This window comes from Miscanthus floridulus, chromosome 4 (assembly GCF_019320115.1).
Source record: "Miscanthus floridulus cultivar M001 chromosome 4, ASM1932011v1, whole genome shotgun sequence".
NCBI lineage: Eukaryota > Viridiplantae > Streptophyta > Magnoliopsida > Poales > Poaceae > Miscanthus > Miscanthus floridulus.
Genome location: NC_089583.1, coordinates 5,130,748 through 5,158,231, shown reverse-complemented (window position 1 = coordinate 5,158,231; position 27,484 = coordinate 5,130,748). Strand labels below are relative to the sequence as shown.

Sequence of the window (27,484 nt, the reverse complement as noted above, 5' to 3'; positions counted from 1 at the left end):
TGATTCTAAAGCCGGTCAAGCCCTACTACTTCAGAGTGCCTATCCGCTCAAGGAACAGCTAGATCGCCTAGAGCTCATCCGGTGTCAGAGAGTTCTTTTCCCACCGGTCGTTAATCGAGGGACCAGATCCAGAATGAATGGTGAGAGAAGGAATCAAATTGGCGGCATAGAACTAGTCAGCACGCCAATCCCTCACAGAGTCAACTAGGTCATAGTCAAAGAACTTGCTTTTAAGACCCTGACAAAACTGAATCCCGCAGCCGCCAAGAACATTGGTGTCTTTGCGGCGGGGTTGAGGCTTCAGACGAAAGAAGTGACGGAAGAGAGAAAGAGAAGAAGAAATTCCAAGGAAAGCTTCACAGAGATGAACAAAAACAGAAAGATGGAGAACGGCATTGGGAGTAAGATGGTTCAAACTAACCCCAAAATAACCAAGAAATTAATGAAGGAAGGCGGAAGCAGGAAGGCAAAGTCTGGCACGGATAAAGGAGACGAAGAGAATAATCTCACCAGGGCCTGCAGTAGGGACCCGATGCTCGCTTGGAGCTCTCCATTCAGTAATGTCCTTGCTCTGGATCAGACCATCGCTAACAAGCTCGCGAAGCTGGTCTTTAGTCATTGTTAGAGCCGGCCAAGACTTCTGGGCAGCCCTCATGGCCACGAACTCCTAGTTCTCGATTACGGAAAGAGACAACTCCTCATCCACGAAGGTTGCCTAAGACTTGCTCACGGCTTTCTTCCTACCCATGTACTAACGGAGACAAAAAAGCACTAGAGAAAGAGAAGGCTCGGATGGCGGCGCTCAGATGGCGGCGGCAATGGTGACGACGGAGTTGTAAAGGCTAGGGTTTTTTTCAAGGCGAAAGGCAAAGGCAGGGTACCAAAGAAAAGGAGGATAAATGCCTTTAAATAGATTTTACACTGGTAAAAACGTGGTCGACCAAGCACGTTTTAACGTGGCATGAGAACACAATGGTCCATTTACTGACACAGCTAAAATGATGGAAGGCACAAATCCACACAACGGTATAGTTCAACAGGCAGATTTTGGGCTTATCCATCCAGCAAAACGACAGAGTTACCATATGGCTGCAAAAAGAACTCATTAGCCATGAAGCAACGGAAAGTTACCTCACAAGGAACATAACAACCTGGTTCTAACATAAAGAACTCAGGAATCTCATAGACAACCAAGACATTAGCAGAATAAAGAATGACAACTCGGAAGACAAGATTCTCTCTATTACAAATGACTTCAAAAGATACAAAATTACACATCTTACAAGACCCAACGAACTCAAAACTACGATAGGCAAGTAGCAAAAAGGAACCCGAAAACAACTAGGCTCTGGAACGACTACGTGTTCCAAATCGCTACTCGATAGAACAAACCGCACTCGGCTACACTATTTTCTTTAAAGGACGGACGCAGTGCACCCAAGGCGGAAATTAGTAGAACAATAGGACAACATGGAGCAGAGAAGGCCGGCAGACATCTGTCTACCCAAGTCCGATGTGATGCTGGATATGGTGTTGATCTACACCGGACAGTCTCAAGACAAACGGCGAGGATCAACCTAGAATTGCTAGATGAAGGAACGAAGCCCACATCACAAGACTCCCTCAAACTACTGCCACGTACATCCTGGTACATTGCTGCTGCAGGATTAACCTACCTCTAATCCCTATCATAAGACTCCCTCCAGCTACGACAAGACACACAAGAACTGCAAAATAAACCCGGGGGCTACTCTACCTCACAAACTACCATATTTATGATTATAGAGACTTCAGAACAAGCAACAAAATGCTCAACGAATCAAGACATCACTCTAGGAGGATATTTATAGACAGAAGGAGCGGTGCACATGGACCAGGAGCATCAACGGAACAAGCCTAACAAAGGACACAGTGAAAAGATAGAACTCAATAATGAAAGGGAACTCAGGCATAAAGGAACAATACTCAACAACAAACATATTCAGGAGAATATACCAACATAGTACAACCCATGAACAAAAGGCATTTACACTCAACCACCACCATACAACTACACCTGACAATAGCAGACTCTACATCTGACAACAGCAGACTACTAGAGAATATGCCAGGACCCTGCATTTGAGTTCTTACTGAACAAAACAACCCGGATATATGCTCGGGGGCTGCAACAGGAGAGGTATATAGTTCTTTCAAAAAACATAAGATTCAAGACACTCTAACTTTTTGTTCCAAATAGCAAGAGGCTCGGGGGCTATACTCAGTGAGTGCACTTTTTCATTCAAAAAAGCGCACGTCACCAAGAGGACTACTTCAAGACAACAGTTCTTTCGAACAACATAAGATTCAAAACCCTCCAACTTTTTGTTCTAAATAGCAAGAGGCTCGGGGGCTACACTCAGTAAGTGCACTTTTTCCTTCAAAAAGCGTACGTCACTCAGAAGACTTCTTCAAGACATATGACTTCAAGGCCACACGATAAAAAGAACCCAGAAATAGCTATATTCGAGCTCTTTTCGACTAAAAGAATCCAGATATAGCTAAATCCAAGCTTTTTTCGATAAAGAACCCGAGTATATGCTCGGGAGCCCTTAGACGAAGAATCAGGGCGATTTCAAGAAAAGACCCTTAAGCTCCTTGTGCCAAACAGCAAGAGGCTCGGGGGCTACATTCAAATGGGAGTACTTTTTCAAAAAAGATACACACCACGCGAAGATCTCACGAAGCTGCTACACGGTTTCGCTCAAGGAAGCATTCGGACGACGCTTGTTCCTGCTTGAGAAGACTTGAAGGAACAAGACGAGGCTTCCTAGAACTCAACCATGAAGTGCTCGGGGGACTTGTCGGTGCGGGACCCACGGGATACCCCGCAAGGACGGGAGAAGAACTAGTCTAACTATGATTCTTCTCCTGTAATCTTAGCAGTAGTATTATTCTGTAATCCTACTGAGAACCTCATTGTAAACCGATCAGGACTCTGGCCTCCTGACTATATAAAGGAGGACAGGGCTCCTTGGATCGGGAGTTCAGAGAACAATTGTACAATACAACACTTTACGATCAATCCAACGCAAAGGCTAACGTCGACTGGACGTAGGACTATTACTCGATCAAAGATCGAGAGTCCGAATCAGGAATAAATCGACTGTCTCTTGCGTTTACCGTCGAGTTCTGCATACGCTGAAGCCCGAATATACTGTTCCGGGTACCCCTGTGGCAGGCTATCGGTGGTCAAACATCGACAGCCATCTTCTATCCTGAATTTCTCGCTAGCCAAAAATAGAAGTCGAGAATGACTTTCTAAGTGCGCATTGGATATAGTAAAACTATTGGAGAATAAAAAGATATAGAAAATGATTTTTGTACAAATGACTTCCTAAGTAATGATTTAGAGTGTAAGATTCGGAAAGTTTCTCGGAGTACCTCGCTTTGGGCTAGTTCCGTTCCCCACAACCTGGGCCTCGACACCAGCACACCATCATCTGCCCACGACGGATGGAGTCCTGAATTCCTGATGCCAGACCGCCCGTTTTCGCTTTCCATGGCCCAGATCGTATAAAAAGAGGAGAAGGACCCGGCCCACAAAAGTGAACGAAACAGTGCTGCTCCGCACGTGCCCAAGTCCCAACTCCTCGTCGTCTACTCGTCTCCCTGCACCAACAACACCAATCCTCCCTTCGCCCTGTCGCCCGCTCCGCCGCGCGCCATGGCCGAGTACCGCCTCGGACTGCAGTTGCACGGACACGCCGACGACGTAAGCCGCCGCTCCCCTCTCCCCTCTCCCCTCTCCCCTCACCGCTACACTCTCGCCACCGACTGCCCCCGTCTCCGTTTGCTTGCGCTCCAAGCTTGCGGCGATACCCTCGGTCTCGATCCGCCCGGCGCCCCGCTCCGAGGCCCCAGCCCTAGGCCTGCGGGGCCGCTGGGGCTTTTGATCTGTTGGCTCGTCGCGGATTCGTTCAGTGATTCGATCTAGCTTCGCTGCTTTCCTGCCTTCCTGGGTTTTGCCTCGGTCCGCTTGGCGCGTTCCCGGGAGTTGCGGGTGTATTGGAGGGATGCAATTTACCTCCCGATGCTTAGTGTGAGTTTGCTTTGTGGCGGTGGATCAGTGGGTTTAGTGCAGGAGTAACCTCGAGGGGTTTGTCGGTGGGTGATCACTGTAGTTTGGGCAGTTTTTGCTTCGCATTACAAGTAGATTGGTGATTCAGTGAATGCCAGTTAAATTAGTTTAACTGTTTCGGTACAATTGCGCTTTGTGTAGTATATATGTAATTACTAATGAGAACAGTATGTAATTACTAATCAGAACAGAGAACAAGTGCAATTGCACCATGTTCTTGTCATGCTGCTCATTTAGGGTCCATCCTTGAATCACCAGATTAGATTATTCAACAATTTATAGTTCAATCGTTTCTTTGTGATCATCCTTATTATCGTCAAAACTACCTCTCTTTCATGGATGCCTTGTAACGTTTATTGTTCTACAGGTTCGTGGCATCTGTGTGTGCGGTGATGCTGGGATCGCAACATCGTCGAGGGACCGTACAGTGAAGTTCTGGACCCGCAACCCAGAAAAGGAGAGTGAATATGTTCTCTCCAAGACACTCGCAGGACATTCGAGTTTTGTCGGCCCATTGGCTTGGATCCCTCCTTCAGACCGTTTTCCTGAAGGTGGAATCGTCTCTGGTGGAATGGATACACTTGTTTTCCTCTGGGATCTGCAAAAAGGAGAAGTTGTTGAGACAATGAAGGGGCACAACTTCGCAAGTCACTGGACTCGCTGTAGACACTAACGGTGACATCATCTCTTCATCCATGGATTGGTAAACTCTCTTAGACAAGCTGTCATCCTAAATTCCTAATGCTACTTGTCCTCGTGGCATCTTTCCTTGGCTTGCTTGCTTATTCTGAGTTCATCCTCTGCTTGTGTTCTGTTAATTTAAAAAGTGCTATTCTTGAAGCTGTGTATAACATATATAAAATATAGAAAATCAGTCTTCTGTGTTGCTTCATTATCCAAGCACTTTTAGCTGATTATTACTTTTTGCTTGAAGTGTTTCTTCTAATGAGATGTCATAATAGATATTCAGTTTTCCTACTATAGTGCCACTGTTCTACTTCACTGACATACCCATTGTGCATGCAGTACTGTAAGACGGTGGAGAAATGGCAATGCCATAGAGGTGTGGGAAGCGCACAAGGTTGCAGTGCAAACTGTTCTAAAGCTGCCCACAGGGGAACTCTTTACTGGTAAAGCCTCTGATATATATTTTTTCATATTAATAATTTTATTTGTTCCAGTGAATATATTCTGTATTGGTGCACTGCTCTCCTGGAACTTGTTGATGTGATTTATCATTTCTTTTGTTATCTGGCATTTTGGCAACTAGTACTAGCATTACATGGTTGTTGTAAACAGTTAAATACTGTAATTTTGGGACCAAAATCATGCTATATTGGAAGTGGAATTGCTTAGTTTGTGTACTTGCGGTGGCTTTTCAAAAGCACACCCTTTTTAAGAAAAATTCCGGATGCACTATGTAAGACCTCTGTTTTAGTGATGACATAATCTTTTCATTAGAGTTATTGGCTCATCTAGATTCCGTAACACTCTAGCCAGATTGACTTTGTTCCTCGCAAGAAGAAAGGACAAACGAGCATGCTTGGGTTGCCAGGTGATTTCAGGGGAGTGTGTTATTTCTCAACATAAGCTTTTGGTGGTAGACTTTCGTTTTCAGGTGCGTGTCCGTAGGGATAAACAAGCTAAGATTGAAAGAACAAAGTGGTGGAAACTGAAAGGGGAGACGTCAGAGGTATTCAAGGAAAGGGTTATCAAAGATGGCTCTTGGAAGGAAGAAGAGGACATAAACAACATGTGGGAGAAGATGGCAACCAACATTCGGAAGGTGGCCTAAGAGGTGTGTGGAGTAACCAAAGGAAGTGGAGGCGAGGCTAAGGATATTTGGTGGTGGAACGAGGAAGTCCAAAGGGCTATTAAGGAGAAGAAAGAATGCTATAGACGCTTGTACCATGACAGGAGTGTGGACAACATAGAGAAGTACAAGGTGGCAAAGAAGACTGCAAAGCGAGCTGTAAGTGTGGCAAAGGGTAGAGCGTACGAGGATGTATACCAACATTTGAGTACGAAGGAAGGAGAAGGACATTTATAGGATGGCTAGGGTTCGTGAGAGAAAGACAAGGGACTTCAACCAAGTTAAGTGCATTAAGGATGAAAGCGAGCATCTCTTGGTGAAGGAGGATGAGATCCGACATCGATGGCAAGAGTATTTTGACAAATTGTTCAATGGTGAGAATATGGACACAACCTTTCAGTAGGATGACTCTTTTGATGACACCAATAGGCGCTTTAGTGCGGATAATCCAAGAATCTGAGGTCAGAGAGGCTGTTGAAAAGGATGAAAGGAGGTAAGATGATGGGACCGGATGGTATCCCAATCAAGGTGTGGAGATGTCTCGGGGATATAGCTATAGTATGGCTAATCAAGCTGTTCAACCATATTTTTCGATCGAACAAGATGCCTGATGAGTAGAGGAGAAGTATATTGGTACCGATCAACAAGAATAAAGGGGATATTCAAAGTTGTACTAATTACCGGGGAATTAAGTTGATGAGCCATACTATAAAGCTATGGGAGAGAGTTATCGAGCATCGCTTGAGAGCAATAACGCGGGTCTCTATGAACCAATTTGGTTTCATGCCCGGAAGGTCAACCATGGAAGCCATTTTCTTAATAAGACAAGTTATGGAGCGGTATAGGAAGAAGAAGAAGGACCTACACATGGTTTTTATTGACTTGGAGAAGACTTATGATAAAATACCAAGGAATGTTATGTGGTGGGCCTTGGACAAACATAAAGTTCCCAACGAAGTACGTCGGGCTCATTAAGGACTATGTACAACAATGTTGCGACTAGAGTTCGAACAAGTGATGGAGACACGGATGACTTTCCGATTAGGATAGGACTACATCATGGGTCAGCTTTGAGCCCTTATTTGTTTGCCTTAGTGATGGATGAGGTCACAAGGAACATACAAGGGGACATCCTTTGGTATATGCTTTTTGCGGACGATGTAGTGCTAGTTGATGAAAGCCGGTCATGAGTGAATCAGAAACTGGAGTTATGGCGGGAGACTTTGGAGTCCAAAGGTTTTAGACTCAGTAGAACTAAAACTGAGTATATGAGATGTGACTTCGGCACTACTACTCGGGAGGAGGAAGATATTAATTTGGAAGGTCAAGTAGTGCATAGGAAGGATACCTTTCGATATTTAGGATCAATGCTACAGAGAGACGGGGATATTGATGAAGATGTTAGCCATAGAATCAGAGCAGGGTGGATGAAGTGGTGGCAAGCATCTGGCGCCCTATGTGACAAAAGGGTACCACAGAAGCTAAAAGGCAAGTTTTATAGGACGACGATTAGACCTGCTATGTTGTATGGTGCAGAATGTTGGCCTACGAAAAGACGACATATTCAACAGATAAGTATCGCGGAAATGCGTATGTTGCGTTGGATTTGCGGTCATACAAGAAGGGATCGAGTTTGGAACGATGATATACGTGATAGATTAGGGGTAGCACCATGAAAAGCTTGTTCAACACCGGTTGAGATGGTTTGGACATGTCCAACGGAGACCTCCAGAGGCACCGGTGCGTAGTGGAATCCTAAGCCAGGATAGTAACATGAAGAGAAGCAGATGAAGACCGAAGTTGACTTGGGTAGAGGCAATAAAAGGAGACTTGAAAGGATGGAATATACCCAAAGACTTAGCCTTAGATAAGAGTGCTTGGAAGACAACTATTTACGTGCCTGAACCTTGATTGCTTCTGCTGGGTTTCAACTCTAGCCTACCCCAACTTGTTTGGGACTTAAAGGCTTTGTTGTTGTTGTTGTTGTTGGTATTTTCCTTTCTCAGAAATTTATGAACACAATTTTCTTGTGACAAATTAACAATTTACGTATTCGTCCTTTTTTCATAGGTTCAAGTGATTCCACTATTAAGCTTTGGAAAGGAAGGACTTGCCTACAGACATTCTCAGGACATGCAGGTTTACTTCTGCTCCTTTTTTGTTTATTTTTACTGCAGAAAACACTGTTTGACAAGGTCACGTGAAACGATATCTCACATGTTGGTGTATTGAGCTTGCATTGTCCTTTATTTTTGTATATCATGTGATTTTCAGTAAGGCATGCGGAAATTCTGGTTGGATACTTGCACCGATGCATAAGTTTTGTTATTCTTAGCCTAAAATATTTAACATCATTTGCCAATCTAATAAATGGGATCTCTTTTCATTATGGAGCATTCAGTATATTTTTTTTTGTATAATATGTTATAGTGTTGTTTCTTCAGTGTGATTATACAAACCTGACCTAATTTTATGCCACATGCAGATACTGTTAGATGTTTAGCCTCAATGCCAGGTCTAGGAATTCTTTCTGCCTCACACGACAGGTAAATGAAAAAGAACACATACGTCCTTGTTCACTTATGCTTACCTTTTGCACCATAATGTTTTCTTGGGTTTTCCGAAAATGTTTTTGACCCCACCCTCAGTCCTTTGCCCCTCGTCTTTCAGTTATATGCAACATCAATGCAGTTGCTCTGTTTCTTCACTGCTTGTTATTTGTTCACACATGATATTTTTTCTTGTCACAGCACTATCAAGTTATGGGCGTTGACAGGTCAGCCTCTGCTGGACATGATTGGGCATTCTTCTCTTGTATATTCTGTGGACGCAAATTCTTCAGGTCTAATTGCTAGTGGCAGTGAGGATCGCTCTTTGAAGATATGGAAAGGTGATATATTTTGTATTCTAAATGAATAGGCATTTCTCGTGTTGAACTTGTACATATATTCTCTGAGCAACTCGTGAAATTTGACTAAGTTAGCATGTGACCCATTCTACAAACTGTCTTGTCTAAAGAAATGTAAAGTTGTGGCTAACTGAATGTTTAAATACTTCTCTCTCTGCTTCTGTCCAGCATGCTGAACTGAACTGGTGTAGTAGAGAAGGAAAATTTTATCAGTAAAAAGCCAAACATGTGTAGTACAGAAAGTTCTTGACGTGCTTCTGTTATCTGATTTTTCGAGTAAAACGATGCAGATGGTGTCTGCATTCAAAGCATTGAACACCCAGGATGTATATGGGATACTAAATTCTTGGGAAATGGAGATATTGTAACTGCTTGTTCTGATGGCACTACGAGGATATGGACAGCAGATTCTAACAGGTTCTGCAGTGATGAGGAACTTGCAGCTTATACAGATCTTATTTCTCAATACACACTCAGCAGGTATGCATCTCCTGTCTCATAAGTTATTTCCTTATCTTTTGCAAGGTTTTGTCATTTTGTATAGAATTAGAGTATTTGCTTATTTTGGTACCAGTTAACCATGGTCTATGTACGTTTACTCATGATACAATCGCTATGCTATTTCTGAAAATTGGAAGCACTAGGATTATTCAGCCATCTCTTTATATAGATAGTGACTGTGGTCTGTATACTGTTGCTATTTTCTGAAAATTGGTGCCCTGGAAAATTCACACGTGATATGTTTATTTCTTGCTTTTACAGAAAGACTGTTGGTGGACTTAAGTTGATGGATCTACCAGGAGTGGAGGTGCTGCAAGTTCCAGGTTATATATCACATTTTTTATCCTTATATTGTTGACATGTATAAATAAGAGGCAACAAACAACACACAATTCCATGACTCAACTTAGAACAAACTTAGCAGCTTACATAAACAATTTATTAAGACATAAGTTTTTATTCAAAATGATCTATATTTAGCAGCCAGGATAGTAACGTGAAGAGAGGCAGAGGAAGACCGAAGTTGACTTGGGTAGAGGCAATAAAAGGAGACTTGAAAGGATGGAATATACCCAAAGACTTAGCCTTAGATAGGAGTGCTTGGAAAACAGCTATTCACGTGCCTGAACCTTGATTGCTTCTGCTGGGTTTCAACTCTAGCCTACCCCAACTTGTTTGGGACTTAAAGTCTGTTGTTGTTGTTGTTGTTGTTGTTGATCTATATTGGGTCTCAATGGCTGGAACCCAAAACCCGAAACTGAACCCAATAAGTTTTGGGTCCCCGAACCTGAAATCCGTGGGCGAAAAATCACCCCTGCACCCGAAATCCATGGGCCCCGACCCGAAACCGCTCCACTGCCATCCCTATATTTGACACCCACTGCTAAATATCTAGACTGGTCCACTGTTCATCAAATGGGCCCAATCTACATTTATGTTTTGAAATATAACATGAACATTCTGTATTTTGCTTCTATCTTCTATAAATATTCAGAGCCTTTGTTTAGCATGTAAGAATAGGGAGTAGTAGTGTGAAAGCTAATATTCAATGGAAGCTTGAATGATGTGGTGTTTAAGCTGAAGTAATAGCTGAAATGCTGTCAGTTTAGTGTGTGTTTCAACCCTTAGTAAATTTACCTTTTCTAATGTTTTGTTCGAGCAGGGAACTCTGATGGACAAACACTAATTGTTAGAGAAGGGGACAATGGTGTAGCATATTCGTGGAATTCAGCAGAGTTAAAATGGGACAAAGTAAGCCCCTTTCAGTCTATGTCCCAATCACCTAAGAGAATCTGCAGAGTTGAGGATTAGTGCAATATCTTGCTTGTTTTACATTTATTGTACTACTTGATTTTGATAGAGTTGTTTAGCTAGCAGTCCTCTAGTTGTCTGATGATCATCCCTACGGCACAAATCAATCTCTAGCTGCAATGGTTTAAGTTTTTGACTTAATTATCTGGGGATATTTTATCGCATCAAGATGTAGTTATGCACTCTGGGAGCCATCTGTCCTTGACATGCTACTGCCTTTCTTTGTTGTATAACCTTTAATTTGGAGTTAATCTAATCCCATTTGTTGCCCAATCAAATTGCTAGATTGGTGAAGTAGTGGACGGGCCTGGTGATGCTGCTCAAGGCCAGGTTCATGATGGTGTTCGGTATGACTTTGGTAAGTTGAGTTTCATTGTATGTGTTTTGCACACTAACCTTTTTTGTTTTCTTATAATCTTCTAAAATTTTTGCAGTTTTTAATGTTGATATTGGAGATGGAGAACCCATACGAAAACTACCCTATAACCGTTCAGGTATATCGCACTTGTATTTCTATTTTCTGTGATTTTCTCTGCTATTGATTCTAGAGTAAACCAATTAGTATTATTATTTATATGCTTTGGTTTTATATGGTACATTTAAGTGTCCATACATCATGAATCTTTTTGCCTTTTATGTGCATGGACGTGAGAGCTTTTATTCTCAAGGTTATCTTATGCACCTGTTACGTTCGTGTTCGTTTTCATTGTAGATGATCCATACACAGTCGCTGACAAGTGGCTCCTGAAAGAAAATCTGCCTTTGACATATCGCCAACAGGTTGTAGAATTTATACTGCAGAATTCTGGCCAGAACAACTTTGTTCCAGATCCATCTTTTCGGGATCCCTATACTGGGGGTAAGCATGTTTTTTTTTTGCTACTGTTACATATTTGCCTGTTGGTTGCTGCTGCTGACAACCAAGTTTATTCTGTTATTCTGTATCAGCCAATGCATATGTACCTGGGCAACCATCGTCATCGAATGGTACCTATTCACTATCCATGCCTAAATTTTGGAAATTGAGCTGGTTCTTTCCACCAGTTTTCTTTGTATATTAAATTGCAATCCTTTACTGTTTTTTTTGGTATATCCTGTGTCTTGACATAATACATACTTATTTTGTAGGTAATGCTCCAAAACCAATTTTCAAGCACATACCAAAGGTACTACCGATCTTCATGATTGTTACGTATATTTATTTTTGAAATAACACTGATACTTGGACTTGAGACTCAGTTAAATTTCACTTGATTTTGGAAACTGAGTTGTATTGGTGAAGGTTACTTGCAAGTGTAAGAGTTTAGTGACAATGTTGCGCTACTAATTGCCCCCTTTGCATCCCTTGATAGTGGTGGTTACTTATTTCCTCCCTTGCCTTCGTTGTTGTTAATAAGGTGTCCACACACTTCATAAATAAATGACATGTCTTGCAGTACAAGTATTTCAACCGAACATGTTTTTTTAGTTACAGGAAGGTATTCTTATAGATTCATAGAACTTTTAACAACTAATGGTCAAAGTTTCTTGCCAAGTCAAACAAAGCCTTGCACAAAACAGTAAAGGCAGTATAGGTCGAAATTCTGATCCAATCATCTGCCTGATCTTTTGTTCGCAGTAGCTGATGATTATTGCAATTTTTTTAAAACCAGAAGCAAGTTGCCATTAAATAATACATGATTTGTCTTACAACATTTTTACAACTTATTTGATTTGCAGAGTGGAATGCTATCATTTGAGACAGCTCAGTTCGATGGAATCCTAAAGAAAGTTACAGAGTTTAATGCAAGACTTTCATCTGACTCGGTAATCTGAAAGCTTATTTTCTGGCGCTGTTTGTTTCTTCCAAAAATTAACATATCAATATTTCTTCCCGGAACCTAGAAAATGTAGTTTTGTTTACATCATTCCATGTGCTTTTCGATCTATTTCGATGCATTAGGTCTTATGTTAATGAGTTTTCAGCAGTGGGTATGAGTAACCTTTGTCCCTTGCACACCAACTGACTTGTCTTTAGAGCTGCACACGTGACCTGCACTGAAAAATATAATGTGTAGAAGTATGTTGAAAGGGAGAGACATGATCTTCATTGGAGATGTGGAGGTGATGGGGACGGCACATGAGTAAATAACTCGAGTGAGGGGAAAAGTTTGTTATAAGTCCCAAACATGCATTAAGTAGTGTTAAGCTGATTAACATAGAATGCTAGTGTGAAGCATGAATAGCATATATCTATTAACCTGGAGTAACCTGCTAATATTACTTACTGACTTGTTCCTTGTGCTTTTGGTATGTTGTGGACTAAACTAAGCTTGTGTGTTACACACTAGTCACAATAATTCATCTAAGATCTAGCTCAAAGCGTTTAAATTTGACTGCTGTGGTTGGACTTTGGTGGACCTCGACCAATGCTAACTTACAGTCTAGTAGGCGATACCTCACATAGTCACATGGGTTGTTTAGAATAAAAAATAATCCTTTCCAAAAGAAAAGATGTTCATCAGAGATACCTCCACATGGTTTAATTTTAACTTATCTGTATTCAGGAACAGAAACAATTATCTCTGTCTGAGCCGGAGATGTCAAGATTACCTGCCATAGTGAAAGTGTTGAAAGAGACATCATATTATCACACAAGTAAACTTGCAGATGCTGATATGGCATTGTTGGTAAAGATATTGAAGTCTTGGCCTCCACAAATGATGTTTCCAGGTATATATCCTCTTTGGATCACAAGAATAGTAAGCATGATAGTGATTGGTTCGATGTGTTCTTGCTTTTAAATATTTATAAGCTTCATTTTTTTATGGCGAAGGTTTTCAGTCGATCTTAAAGGTGTCTTTTGACCTTGCAGTTATTGATTTTCTGAGAATGTTCGTGTTGCATCCTGATGGAGCTACTTCACTTCTCAAGACCATCGAAACTGGAAATGGTAGGATTTTGGATAGCAGTCTTTTTGCTAATCCCAGCCTTTCACATCTGAATTATCTGCACCTATTCAAGCATAGATTGTTTAATTGTCTACACTATGTATCTTAATCACTAGAATTGGCTCTTACTGAAAATCAAACAATATCTATTGGTCCTGAACAAAGCTTTGTTCTTCATGTTGTGTCAGATATACTTTTGGAAACCTTTCGTAAAGCTGTTGCGCCGCCTGTACAGCCAGCAAATTTGCTTACAGTTCTTAAAGCTGTGACAAACTTGTTTGACAACTCATGCTTGCACCAGTGGTTGAGGATCCACTGCGCTGAGGTCAGTTCTCAAGTTAAATAATTCATTTTCTCTCGAGTTCTTTGTCTGTTGTGCATAAAAATATTAGCCTGTTTTTTAGTCTTGCTTTTCTTGACTGACAATTTTATTTCCTAATTTCAGATCATTGATTCCTTGTCTAACTGCAAGTCTTCTTTTAGCAAGAATGCACACTTGGCATATGCCACGCTTCTACTGAAGTGAGTCTCAAGTTGAATTCTACCTATTTATGCATTGCAATTTTGCTTCCACGGCGTTAGAAAATGAAAAGAGCGTTCGAGATTGCTGAAGTTCCTTACATTTGCTGTGCAGCTATGCTGTTCTTTCAATTGAATCAAAGGATGAACAAAGTCAGGCGCATATTCTTTCTGCCGCCCTTGAAGTGAGTTTTCCATCCTACTGTATCCAGCCTTGCAATTTCCAGAGAAATCCTATCTCTTACATTTCTTGAACTTACAGATCGCTGAAGATGACACTCAAGATTTTGACTCAAAATACCGGGCACTCGTTGCAATCGGTTCTCTTGTATCCTTTTTCAGCATTCCATTATTGCAGCGTTTCCTGCGCTGTAATTTTATTGCTTGCATCATTTCTTCTAAATTTTCATGCTTTGGCATGTGTTGCCCTTAACCTAATTTACTCTAGATGCTCAAGGGCCTCGTGAAGTCCCTTGCTCTCGACCTTGATGTTAAGAGCGTCGCGAGCAGCGCGAAGTCTTCTATGGACACGAAGGTTGCTGAAGTTGGAGGTGATATCGAATCTCTAACAAGATGAGAAGAGGTTTGCGCGCAGCTGGGTCATTTGGGACATTGCTCCTTCACTTGAGGCGCCACTGTGCATGACTTAAAACCGTGGGGCTGGGGTTCGCGTGGCAGGCCAATTCAGACGCCCTCCTGGACCTACCACGTTTTTTCCTTCCAAAAAACCACATTGGGTTATGATTATTGTTTCACCTCCATCATGGAAGTGTGGATTTTGGGTGGTAGTGCTTAGATTTTGTAAATTGAATAGCTGGGCTAGTTGGCCTCGACAGAGAAGCCTTGAGCGAATGTGTACGTGGACGTGGACGGTGACAGCCAAATAGGCATGCTCTATACTTTAATAGGTGCTTGTTTAGTTCTAAAAAGATTTTCAAAAAGTGCTACAGTACCAATAACATCGAATCTTACGATACGTGCATGGAGCATTAAATGTAGACGAAAAAAAAAACTAATTGCACAGTTTAGTTGGACACTAATTAGTTTAAGTCTAATTAGTTTAAGAAAATTACGAGACGAACGTTTTGAGTCTAATTAGTTTATGATTGAACACTAATTATCAAATAAAAACGAAAATGTTATAGTAGCTAAATTTCTAAAAATTCACGAACTAAACACAGCCAGTTGCATTCTTGTCACGAAATTCATATCCTGAATCCCGTCTCCTCGATGATGAGCCTTTTTTTTTATCTGGGCTCTACCGGTCTAGTTGTGCTGTGCACCAGTTGTGTGTCACTCATTAACATATGAATTTCCTTGTGTTGTTTTAGCTCTCAGGACTCCGAACTGCTAGTAGTGCAGTGTACGCTCGAGCTTTTTCGTTTGTACATGGCGCTCCTGTAGTGCGTCTGCTACAGTAACTACTTGGAATGTTCATGCCCATCTTTTGGAAAATCATAAGGCTTCTGATTTTGTATATTCGCCTGTTTTATCAATCATTTTAGAAAAAGTACTTAAGGGGCGTATGTTGAGTCTGATTCTGCCCTTTAAAGGGCGTACCCAGTGCAGAGGGCTTCCGCTCTGTGCGGGATCTAGGGAAGGATGCCAGTGATAAGCCTTACTCTCGTCTCGCGACTTGAACCCGGGACCTTCCGGTCACGGACGGTAAAACTCTACTGCTTGCACCAGGCTCGCTCTTCAGTCTGATTCTGTCGTTTCCCTTTCCTAAAAATATCACACGGTTTGTAAATACAAACAAGTTTTATGTCATGGCATTTTGAAGTTAGGAACCGAAGGGGCAAGTAGCCTCAAGTCTTCTATGGAAATATTACCTCCGTCCGCGAAAGAATGTAATTATATGAATCGTGCCGATCAAAGTAGCTCAAATTTAATCAAGTATATTATAAATAGTACTAGCATTTATGTTTTCAAATAAATTTATTATAAAAATATATTCTATAACTAATTTAATTGTACTTATTTTGTCTCATAAGTGTTAGTACTTTTTCATATAATTTTAGTCAAAGTTTAGACTATTTGACTCATCGAAATATGATAATTGCATTCTTTTATGGAGGGAGAGAGTACGAAGAAACCATCTTAAGTTGTGTTTAAATTCAGGGATAAAGTTTAGGAGTGTTCGGATAGTAATAATAAAACAAATTACATGAGTCCTCAGTAATTCGCGAGACAAATTTATTAAGCATAATTAATCAGGCATTAGCATATGGTTACTGTAGCACCACATTGTCAAATCATGGACTAATTAGACTTAAAAAAATCATCTCGTAAATTAGTCACAGCCTGTGCAATTAATTATTTTTTAGTCTATATTTAATACTCTATGCATGTGTCAAAACATCTGATGTGACATGGGCTAAAGTTTAAGATGGAGAAATAAACACAGCCTTAGGGGGTGTTTGGTTCCATGGACTAAATTTTAGTCCATGTCACATCGGACGTTCGGATGTTATTTAGGAGAACTAAATATTTTTATAAAACTAATTACATTGAGGAGCTTCGAGACAATTTATTAACCTATATAATCCGCAATAGCCATATTTACTGTAGCACCACATGTCAAATCATGGACTAATAGGCTTAAAAAATCCGTCTCGAATTACCACAATCTGTGCAATTAGTTATTTTTTTCGTCTATATTTAATACTTCATGCATGTGTCTAAACATTCGATGGGACAGGGACTAAAATTTTCCTGTAGGAATCAAACACACCCTTAAACAAGGCCTTAAAACTGTTTCAGAGGGTTTGTGATGTTGACAGCTGACATCACTTTGTTCAAAAACGATGTTGACAGCTGACAAGCAGCACTGGCCCAAAGTGCATGGTATGACTATGACTCGATGCCCTTCAAAATACAGCGTTGAATTCCCCAAGGATCTCTGCTAAATAGTTCATGTTGGCCTCAAGAGTTGGCAAATTGGAGCCCGAGACTCCGATATCTAGATTTAATGAAGTTTTAATCAGAATGCTGAAATTTGATCAGGTTCTACTCAATATGCTGAAACACTGCTTGAAGAACATTTTTCTTGTCGAGTTGACACTGAAGCGCATTGCCTCATTTATGTTTTTTCAATTGCAAACAAAAACCAATGAGTGATAAGGGTAGTGTCAAACAGAAATGAACAATTAAGTTCCATCTTGAGTCTGCTGCTGTTGGGTTCTCGCAGAGTCGCAGAGCTACTATTATCAAGTGCTCTTTCTGACGAACTCCATCCGTTTTAAAATAAGTAAAGTTTTTTACTTTCAGATATTTTGTTTGACAGTTCGTCCTATTCAAAATTTTTATATAAATATTATCTATTTGTTATGACTTATTTTATCATTAGAGATACTTCATTAATGATTTATTTACTTTATAATTTACATAAAATTTTTGAATAAGACGAACGGTAAGATGTCTGAAAAGTAAAAAAAAAAACATCACTTATTTTAGGACTGAGAGAGTACAATTTAATAAGTGATGTATATTTCGGTCACTGTTTGGCTAATGCTCGAGTCACTTGAATGGGACTGAATTTAACAGCGGACAGACAGTCAGAGTCGGTATTCAACAGGGCTTTTGCAAATCAAATATCGTTCTGCACTCTGCAGAAGCAGCTCAATTGTTCAAATCGTACCATAAAATTTCGATATCATCTGCTTTACTGTCGACACAGGAGACCTTGTAAACGTGTCACCTACGGTAAAGGGCAAGAAATGACGCACACAGAACAAAAAAGAAAAGGAAAAAAAAGCAGCACACAGAACAAAAAAGAAAAATTAAAAGGAAAAGAAAAACAAAAAATATAAAAAGAAAAAGGAAAACAAAAAAAAAGCAGCACATAGAACAAAAAGAAAAAGGGAAAAATGAAACAAAAATTCCATTGCCGGGATTTGAACCCGGGTCGCCTGGGTGAAAGCCAGGTATCCTAACCGGACTAGACGACAATGGATTTAATATATAGAGAACTCCTTGCATGTTTATTAGTCTTAACACTGTTGTTGGGCAGCTTTTAACATGTGCTCTAGCTCCGGCGTTCCTCCGGCCATGTTTAGTTTCTTCTCCTAAAGTTTACTCCCTATTCTATCGTATGTTTAACACATGTATGAAGTATTAAATATAAACTAAAAAAAATAACTAATCTCACATGTTGTGACTAATTTGCGAGACGAATCTTTTAAGCCTAATTAGTCCATGATTTGACAACGTGGTGCTACAGTTACACATGTGGTAATGACGGATTAATTATGCTTAATAAATTCATCTCGCGGATTACTGACGAATTCTGTAATTTATTTTTTATTAGTGTCCGAACACCTAAAGCGACACCCCATGTGATACCCGATGTGACACCCTAAAACTTTACATCCTGGATTTATGGGGTGTTTGAATCTAGGGACTAAAATTTAGGTGTCACATCGGATATCATATTCATCACATCGGGTGTTTGGATATTAATAATAAAACTAATTACAGAAGCCGTGACTAATTCGTGAGACGAATATATTAAGCCTAATTAATCCATCATTAGTACATGTTTACGGTAGCACCATATTATCAAATCATGGACTAATTAAACTTAATAAATTCGTCTCACAAATTAATTTTAATTTATATAATTAATTTTATAATTAGTTTATATTTAATACTTTAAATAGTGTTAAACATGTTTACTGTAATCGATGCGACAGGAACTAGAATCAAACAGCCCCTTAGACAAGCCCTCGGTCTCAGCACACCAGACGCCAGCAGCATCCGTCACCCACTCGCCTGAGCAGGGATGATCCTCTCAGTCAAATAATCAAAGAAAAGGTGGCGTAGCATCGTCACCATCTGTCCATCCATTTCGACGACCAACTTTTTTTATTCAAAAAGAGAAAGACATGCAAGATGGGAGAATAAACTCCATCAACTTTATTTGTGCGTCCTTCAGCCCGGCCGAGACTGAAAAAAGTGCTCCGTCCGTCCGTAGAGGAAGGCACCCACTCCCTCTTTCCACAAAAGTAGGGGTCGATACAAGTATATAAAAGAACTAGCGATTAAGACATAGGAGTAGACACTACTTTATTTTGGGCATAAGGTTAGATGGGATATAACCGTTCATATTTTTTGGGATAAGATACAAATATATTACAATAAATAAACTGCTTGCAAGATGAAACCGTTTGAATGTTTGTTAAAAGAAAGAAAAAAGCACTTCCATGTCAACAAGCACAAGTAAACAAATTTGGAGGAGCTCATCCGTCACTTTTTGCTCAACTTAGCTCAACCAGCGTATTAAGGAATATTCTTCCAACATGGTTATCCCTGTCCAACATGTCCCTAAGCCAAACGCGTCAAAAACATGGACCGCCATCTCCTATCCATGTTCATCCAGTGAACCAAACACATTCACTTGGTAGTAGTAAGGGCCCGTTGAATCCACTAGTGCTAGCCTACTATGACCCTTTTTGGTTCTTCGGTCACTACTAAAATTCTTGTCACATCAAATATTTGGACATATACATGGAGTATTAAATATAAACTAATTACAAAACTAATTGCATAACTTACGACTAATTTACGAGACGAATCTTTTAAGCCTAATTAGTCTATGATTTGACAACGTGGTGCTACAGTAACATGTGCTAATGACGGAGTAATTAGGTTTAAAAAATTCGTCTCGCAAATTAGCCTCCATCCATGTAATTGATTTTATAATTAATCTATATTTAATGCTTCTTATTAGCATCTAAACATTCGATGAGACATGAATTTTAGAAGCCACTAAAGAACCGAACACCCCTTAACTATTAGCGGAGGCTGTTTAAATCCGCTACTACTATGTTGTTGATAAGTGGTTAGTACTTAATTAGCATCTATTAGTAACCTCGAACTTGTTAGTAGAACTACACCCTGCCCGCTTGAACTGTTTATCGACCATGGTATAGTGTTTTTCTCTCACAATAAAAAATATCAGCCGATTTATCAGCTGCAGAAACCATCAGCCAAACAGGACGCTAGTAGTTAGCAGCTCTAGTTCATATACTAGTAATTCTATTTGAATTAGATTCAAAATATTCTATTTGAATTTGGTAGTACCGATTTTAGCTCACACGTTACCCTGGTCGTGTGACGTGACCAAAAACCAGACACCACCTCGAAACGGAGCGGTGGCACGGAAAGACGGCAAGCGAGTCCCTACAAGTGCACGCTTTTTCTCATCCTTCACTTGCTTCGAATCTGAAGAAATTTTGGTCCCGTTTGCTAGTTTGAATCTTGGCTGAAACTGGCTGAAAAATACTGTTCTGATTTAATTATTATGAGAAAAAAAACACTGTTTTAGCTGTAAAATAAGTCAAACAAACCGAATATGGGTAAACCGAACGGGGCTTTGGAGCATCCGCTGCCCGTTTCGGCCACTGGTTTCACAGTGTTTGGTAGCGGACAACTGCGGTGGGAATCTGAGACTGAAACTCTGCATCTTCTCCAAACCCATGTTTTTTTTCTTCTTTTGTATACATTGATGACGATCGAAGGTAAAAAAAAAGGTGTGATGTGATTAGTTATATCGAGGAAGCATTAGAAAGGTTAAAAAAATCTTGTACGAGAATCGTCGAGGCCTGATTTAGTTCAAAAAGTTTTCTAAAAAAGTGCTACAGTAACCATTACATCAAATCTTATGGTATATGCATGGAGCATTAAATATAGACGAAAAAAACTAATTGCACAGTTTGGTTGAAAATCGCGAGACGAACGTTTTAAATCTAATTAATTCATGATTGAATATTAATTGTTAAATAAAAACGAAAGTGCTATCATAGCCAAATTCTTAAATTTTATCCATCTAAAGGAGGCCTAACTTAACATTTGAGGGGGAAAAAAATAAACGTAGCGTAACGGATGAAATTTGTAGGTTGGCAATCGCAGCGCCCCCAGATTCGAGAAACCAAACCAAAACCTCTGCCAGGCTGCACGCATACCACGGAAAGCATGGACCCTGACGTGTGGGCCCCGCCGCATCGGCACGGTAAACTAGGGCCCTCGGGTGGAGAAAGCTGCAGTAAAAAAATCTTTCTCCATGCGATGCGAGGACTGACACTCGAGTCGAGTGGAATCGGAGTCGCAGCGGCATGGCCGGACGAGACCTTGAGCAGGCGAATCCGTGAGGTGAGAGTGACTTTGGCTGAGGACTGGCATCTCTCTAGCTGCTCCGAGCTCTGAGCCCAATCAAGGGAGCAAAGACGCCGGAAGCGACACGCCCCGGTACTCTGCTGCTTGCTTCTACAGTCCCCTGGCCCCTGCTGCTGCGATGGCGATGCAACACGGCCACCAGTAGCCGCTGCCTTCCCCTGCCCCTGCCGGCTGCCGCAGCACGCAACGGGAAACGGGGGTCTGTGTGCGAGTGCGAAAGGGGGAGGAGGGTAGAAGGAAAAAGGAAAGCTCAAACAAAGATGAGATCTTGAGGGGGGAGGAGGAGCAGGGCGGGAGGCGGCATGATGGCGGCCGCGGCGTGCTAGCGGGCTAAAGGGGGAGCACCACTGATTGCTGATGGGGAAAAGGAGATGCAGGTGGTGGTAGAGATGTGATGGATGCGTTCATGCCCGCGCCTAGCTTACTGCTTACCTACCCAGTTGCCCTCGCCTCTGTGCTGTGCTCTCTCTGCTTTCTCTTTACCGCTCCTCCTCGCTTGCCCCCGCCAGCTCTCCAAGGAGTGGTGCGGCTGTGATTGCGAGTGAAGCCTCCTCCCCTCTGCCTCTCTCCTTTCCTTGATTGGTTGTTGAGCCGAGCCGGAATGTGATGCGAGAGAGGTAATTCTTGGCCATCATCGTCCGAAAAAAAGAATGCTTCTTGTCCGCCTGTTCTCTTTGCCTTTACCTATGTGCTAGTTATGTGATGTTCGAATTTGCTAACTGTCTACTGATATTGGTGAGCGGAGCCGGAATTTTTTTACTTTAGTGTCTTAATTTGGAAGAGAGGGGGTGGGGAATGTAGCCAATTTGATGGAATGATATTGGGCATTTGTGTCCGTTCAAGAGTGAGGTTCAGTTGGTTCATGCTCCCGTGGGTCTACTGATTGTTTTATACTCCTGCTGTTTTCAGTGCCCCTGCTTCGAATTTGCTAGATTGCTAGGGTTTAAATAGAGATCCAAACTAGTCTTGTTTGGTTCAAAGGTTGCAGGTTCCAATTGTTGAGCATTAGGAAATCTAGAGGACCTGAATGCTGCAACTGCAATGCTTTCTGTTTCTTAATGCGCATTTTTGTTTCTATGTGGTATAATTTTGTGATGTTCTAGTAGTTCTTGATTTTGATCTGGTGCCTTCATTTGAAAGAGAGGGGGTGGGGAATGTGGATTGTAATTTAGAGTAGCTTTTGGTTCGGTTTTGTGCCAATTTGATGGAATATTGGACATTTTTGTCCATTTAATAGTGAGGTTCAGTATGTTGTTGGTTCCAGTTCTTGTGGTTCTACTAGTTGTCCCTTGTTTTATACTGTTTTCAGTGCTCCTGATTGGAATTTGCTAACTTGCTACGGATAGGATAGAGATCCGAACTATTTTTGCTTGGTCAAAGGTTGCAGGCTCCAATTATTGAGCGCTAGGAAATCTAGACAACCTGAACGCTGCAATGCTTTCTTGTTCCTTAATTGGCATTCTTGGCTATATATATATATATATATATATATATATATATATCCTAAATTCCTAATTCCGTCATTTGTCTGAAATCCGAGCTAAATATTGTGACTCTTGTGCTTCAGGTGTGCACATTAGCACTGTTTACAAATCACAACTAAAACTCTGAAGGCCAAATAATCGTTTCAGTTAGCCATCTCTGAAGGAAGATACAGGCTTGTTCATAAGATAGTCATGGCAGAGTTCAAGATCGGTAGGCTGGATGGCCAGCCACCAAGGATCAGAAATGTGCCCATTGCCGTCACCCCGGAAGGATTCTTGTGCTGCCCATCACAGGCCGCGCTTCAGAAGACAGCAAAGAGCCCAAACCAGCAGGGCAGGCCTAGAGGGGGAGCATCCCCTACACCATCAAAGGTGTCCTCGGTTCAGAGGGCGCCGACCATTTCTTCAGAGAAGAGAGCACAGTCCACTCCTACTAGGTCTAGAACCAATTCAGATGAGCAAGTATGCCCTCCAGCAGATGCTGTTGCTGCCCCTGATCCACCAAAGGTAGTACCTGCACCGGCACCCGAGAAAAGACCAAAGCAGCATAAGATCTCGGTCGGATTTGGGCAGCTTGGCACGAGTGATCTGAAGGTTGTGCTGCATGGCAAGGAAGGGGTAGCTGTGAAGATGATTGTTCACAAGAACATCCTTGCTGAAAATAGTACCTTTTTTGCCAATAGAATCTCGAGGCAGTCTCCGGTGGCATGCATTGAGGTGCCAGATTGTGAGGATGTGGAGATTTATGTCGAGACTGTTGGGTTGATGTACTGCAAGGATGTCAAGCAGAGACTTATCAAGCAAAACGTTCCACGAGTTCTGCGAATCTTGAAGGTTTCTCCTACCACAGTTTCGTAATTTGCCATTTTGTGTTTGATTTTTTTATTTTTTGCCAATGTCTTCATATGCTATATAAATTTGCCCATATGCATATTCTGATCTATATTATTCACAAATGTTGAACAGTTGAAGCATCCATGAACTGTGGTGGTTCAAAACAATTACTAAGCTTAAACTGATGTATCGCCAACTCCTCATCTAAGATCTAACTAGGGATGTTTAAACTGCAGCTTAATTTGTATGGAGGATTTCATTTTATTTTAGTTTTTTAAACAACACCATAGCCCTTACACTGGAAAAAAACTATTGGCATTTTTATAAGAAAAATTATCATTGCTTTCTTTTGCTTAAAACATGTTTACCACTAGTGAATGCTTCTTTGGTATATTGGACACTACTCTGATGGTTTGGTTTGCCACTTGGTCATATCGTCATACAACATCTTATTTTTAATCCTAGTACGTTGATCATTTTATTGATATTATCTAAGTGCATCAGCTAAAAGCTGTCTATTCCACAAAATTGTGTTTGTTTAAAAATTTCAAACTTCATGGCTTTTAGTGATTTGAAACCACAAATTTAATGCCCTGTATGCTAATTGAAACTTTAATAATTCACACATTGTTTAGTGGAACTATAATCTTCCAAAATTGTGATTCTCATTAGATCCAGCTGAATATGTTTCTGTCTTTTTATGTCTATTTCATGCTATTGCATTTTAGGACCACTGCTCATATTTATTCATATTCTTATGATACATCACCTGCAATAGAATGTGACAAACAATGCATAATCTACGACGTATCATAAATCATCTTGAAATTCTGTCAATGGATAGTTGGTCAGTCACAATTTCGGTAAGCTGATCAGTCTCAATTTAGGTAGGGCTCCATGCATTTTCTATATTGAATAAATAGTTGTGAAACAAGTTCTCTGAATCTGTTCTGAAAACATGATTGTCTGAAAATGGCTATTTTTTATAAAAAAATTGTGAATGATTTCGGAACGATCAACAGGATTTTGTAAAGCAAATTTGACTTCTTAATGTGCATATCCCTTTCCTTTTTAGTGTATGCATTTTTACATTTTGTTCTGTCTGTGGGTCGCATTTTTACATTTTGTTCTATCTGTAGGTCGCAGAATCACAATTTAGGTAGGCTGATCATCAGTCTGAATTTAGGCAGGGTTCCATGCTTTTTCTATGTTGAATTAATAGCTGCGAGCAAGTTCTCTGAATCTGATCTAGAGCATGATTGCCTGAAAATGGATAGTTGATCTGTCTCAAATTAGGACCACTGCTCATATTTATTCGTAATCTTATCATCTTAACTTCTTAAGATACACTCACCTGCAACGGACCGTGACAAACAATGCATACTCTACGACTCATCAGAAATCATCTTGAGATTCTGTCAATGGATAGTTGATCAGTCACAAATTAGGTAGGCTGATCAATCTCAATTTAGGCAGGGCTCCATGTATTTTCTATATTGAATTAATATCTGTGAAACAAGTTCTCTGAATCTGATCTAGAGCATGACTGTCTGAAAATGGCTGTTTAAGTTTTTTTTTTCCGAATTATTTAGGAACAATCAACTGGATTTTCTAAAGCAAATTTGACTTCTTAACATTCATATCATTTTCTTTTTTAGTGTATGCATTTTAACATTTTGTTCTGCCTGTAGGTCGCAGAATCACTAGGCTTCCGTGCATGCATCATGTCATGCTTAGATTACCTGGAAGCAGTTCCTTGGGTTGGCGATGAGGAAGAAAACGTTGTGTCGTCCATCCGACAGCTGCACGACGAGGATCACAGAGCTAACCCCTTGCTAAGGAGAGTGACATCTGACGTCCTAACAAATCCGCCGAACGACACTCTTGCGCATATCATTGAGCTGGTGCTGAAGAGCAGCGAGGATAGAGGCCGCCGCGAGATGAAATCTCTGGTCCTGAAACTTTTCAAGGAGAACAGCAACATCTGCACCAATGGTTCTTCAGCAGACTCCTGCATCATGACCTTGTACAGCTGTTTCCAGAACTGCCTGGATTCCCTGCTGGCACTGTCTCGCCAAGCTTCCGATCCAGAAGAGCTTGCGGGTGAAGAATCATCAGGCAGCAAAGACCAGACGTTCAGAAAGATTGCTCTGGAGGCTGATAACCTCCTCTGGCTAGCCGAGATCCTATCAGACAGGAACGCAGCCGATGAACTGACGGTCATCTGGGCCAGCCAGGCGGAGCTGGCCGAGCTGCACCCCAAGATACCGGTGATGCACCGCCACCTGGTGAGCTGCGTGACGGCGAGGCTGCTGGTGGCGATCGGGAAAGGTGAGGCGCTGCCGTCGAAGGAGACGCGACGGCGGCTGCTCGACGTGTGGCTGCAGCCGCTGATGGACGACTACAGGTGGCTGCAGCACGGGTGCCGGTGGTTCGACCACGCTGTGGTGGAGGACGGCATCGGGCAGGCCATCCTGACGCTGCCTCTGGAGGACCAGCAGGCCGTGCTGCTTGCGTGGCTCGGTCGGTTCCTCAAGGCCGGAGATGGGTGCCCCAACCTGCAGAGGGCGTTCGAGGTCTGGTGGAGGCGGACCTTCGTCAGGCCGTACGCCGAGCAGCAGCCCGGGAGCTCGTCGTCGCGGTTGGGGCGCCACTGATGATCGTCCAGCGATTGCTTAGAATAACAGTCCATGCATGATGGTGGTTGCGGCTTGCAGCTCACAATGCTGCAACAATTTCTTGCAAGCTTCAGTAGTAGGAGACTTCAGTTTCAGTTAGGAGATGCTGGGGAAGAGAGAGTAGCAGAGTGTAGGTTCACTAGTGGCAGTTGGTAACTGAGGTTAGTTTTGTTGTTGGCTGTACTTCTGTTGTAATGCTTTGGGATGTAAGAACGTTTCTGATTTCTTGGTACAGAAATCAATCTCCTGTGATTTTACTGCTGGGCTAGTGGGTTTGTGAGTGATGTTGTGAACTCAGTTGTAAAAACTCCCCAACAGATCACAGATTCACAGATGCAACTTGTGCGCCATGACTAGTTAAGGTTTTTGCCGAGGTACAACTCCTACATATATGAACTAGTCAGCTCCCCGCGCGTTGCCGCAGGCGAGTGGTTGTAGTCATGATTTAATAATACGAATCATTCCAGGAGAGCGGATTCAAATGTGTTTATTTGGACTGAGAGTGGAGGGTGTGAGACGCGAAAGGACCATAAGGATGATAAAAAAAAGTAAGAAGGTTTAGTTAGTTTGGACTTTGGAGTAACCGTAGGTAGTAGTTGTGATCATACAATTTTTTTTATATATGATAAGAACTGAGTTGTAGCTGTCGTAGGTTGATGCTGATATCTGGGATCAGGCAGTGGACAAACATGATATGCAGTTGACACCTTCCTATAATCAAAACTGTTGGGAAAGGAAATGTTAGTATATATTTATGGTGCCTGCAGTTATATAGGCCAAACTGGGAATAAATTCATCATATTTGACAGGGTTTTAGATTGGTACAAAATATTAGACATGTTTTTGTAAAGAAGGATCTTAGTGTACTATATCCAGAAGATAGTAAACTGAACTCTAATTCTACCTTCATGTGAGCAAGGGAATTGATCATCTGAGTGGGATTTCCCGCACAGGGCTTGTCCAGTGCCCATAACAGTACATGAGCTCCGATTTGCAATGACAGGTATTGTGTAACCTAAAACAAATGCTTTCACTATTTTTCCCTTGAAAATATAACCTCTAGTTTTGAACCTTTGGAACATGTCTAAATCCTGTAGAGCAGAATTAGTTTCATGCAAAAAGGTGTTTAGAGTAATATAGGGGGTGTGAAGAGGGAGAAGGTTCTCTAATTCAGGTTATAGAAAGTTGTCCAACATATTACAACAACAAC

The 27,484-nt window shown here is 41.4% G+C and overlaps 1 protein-coding gene, 1 non-coding gene and 1 pseudogene across 5 annotated transcripts; 2 read left to right on the top strand and 1 right to left on the bottom strand.

Annotated features, from left to right (window-relative positions):
* Positions 1-3,608: 3,608 nt before the first annotated feature.
* LOC136550838 (uncharacterized) lies at positions 3,609-15,031 on the top strand (annotated as a pseudogene).
* Positions 15,032-17,983: 2,952 nt separating this feature from the next.
* Positions 17,984-18,057, bottom strand: TRNAE-UUC (transfer RNA glutamic acid (anticodon UUC)). Its single transcript has one exon. It is a non-coding gene; the product is annotated as a tRNA-Glu (tRNA).
* Positions 18,058-21,148: 3,091 nt separating this feature from the next.
* LOC136549340 (BTB/POZ domain-containing protein At3g50780-like) lies at positions 21,149-26,662 on the top strand. 4 transcript variants are annotated; one of them, XM_066540586.1, is made up of 3 exons: positions 21,149-21,350; positions 22,846-23,596; positions 25,288-26,662. In XM_066540586.1, exons 2-3 carry the CDS (start codon positions 22,955-22,957, stop codon positions 26,251-26,253), a joined length of 1,608 nt encoding a protein of 535 aa, XP_066396683.1. In that variant the 5' UTR covers positions 21,149-21,350; positions 22,846-22,954; the 3' UTR covers positions 26,254-26,662. The 4 variants fall into 4 exon arrangements, with proteins under 4 accessions (XP_066396683.1, XP_066396682.1, XP_066396684.1 ...); XM_066540585.1 differs by having other exon boundaries at positions 21,149-21,895; XM_066540587.1 differs by having other exon boundaries at positions 21,161-21,254.
* The last annotated feature ends 822 nt before the right edge of the window (positions 26,663-27,484 follow it).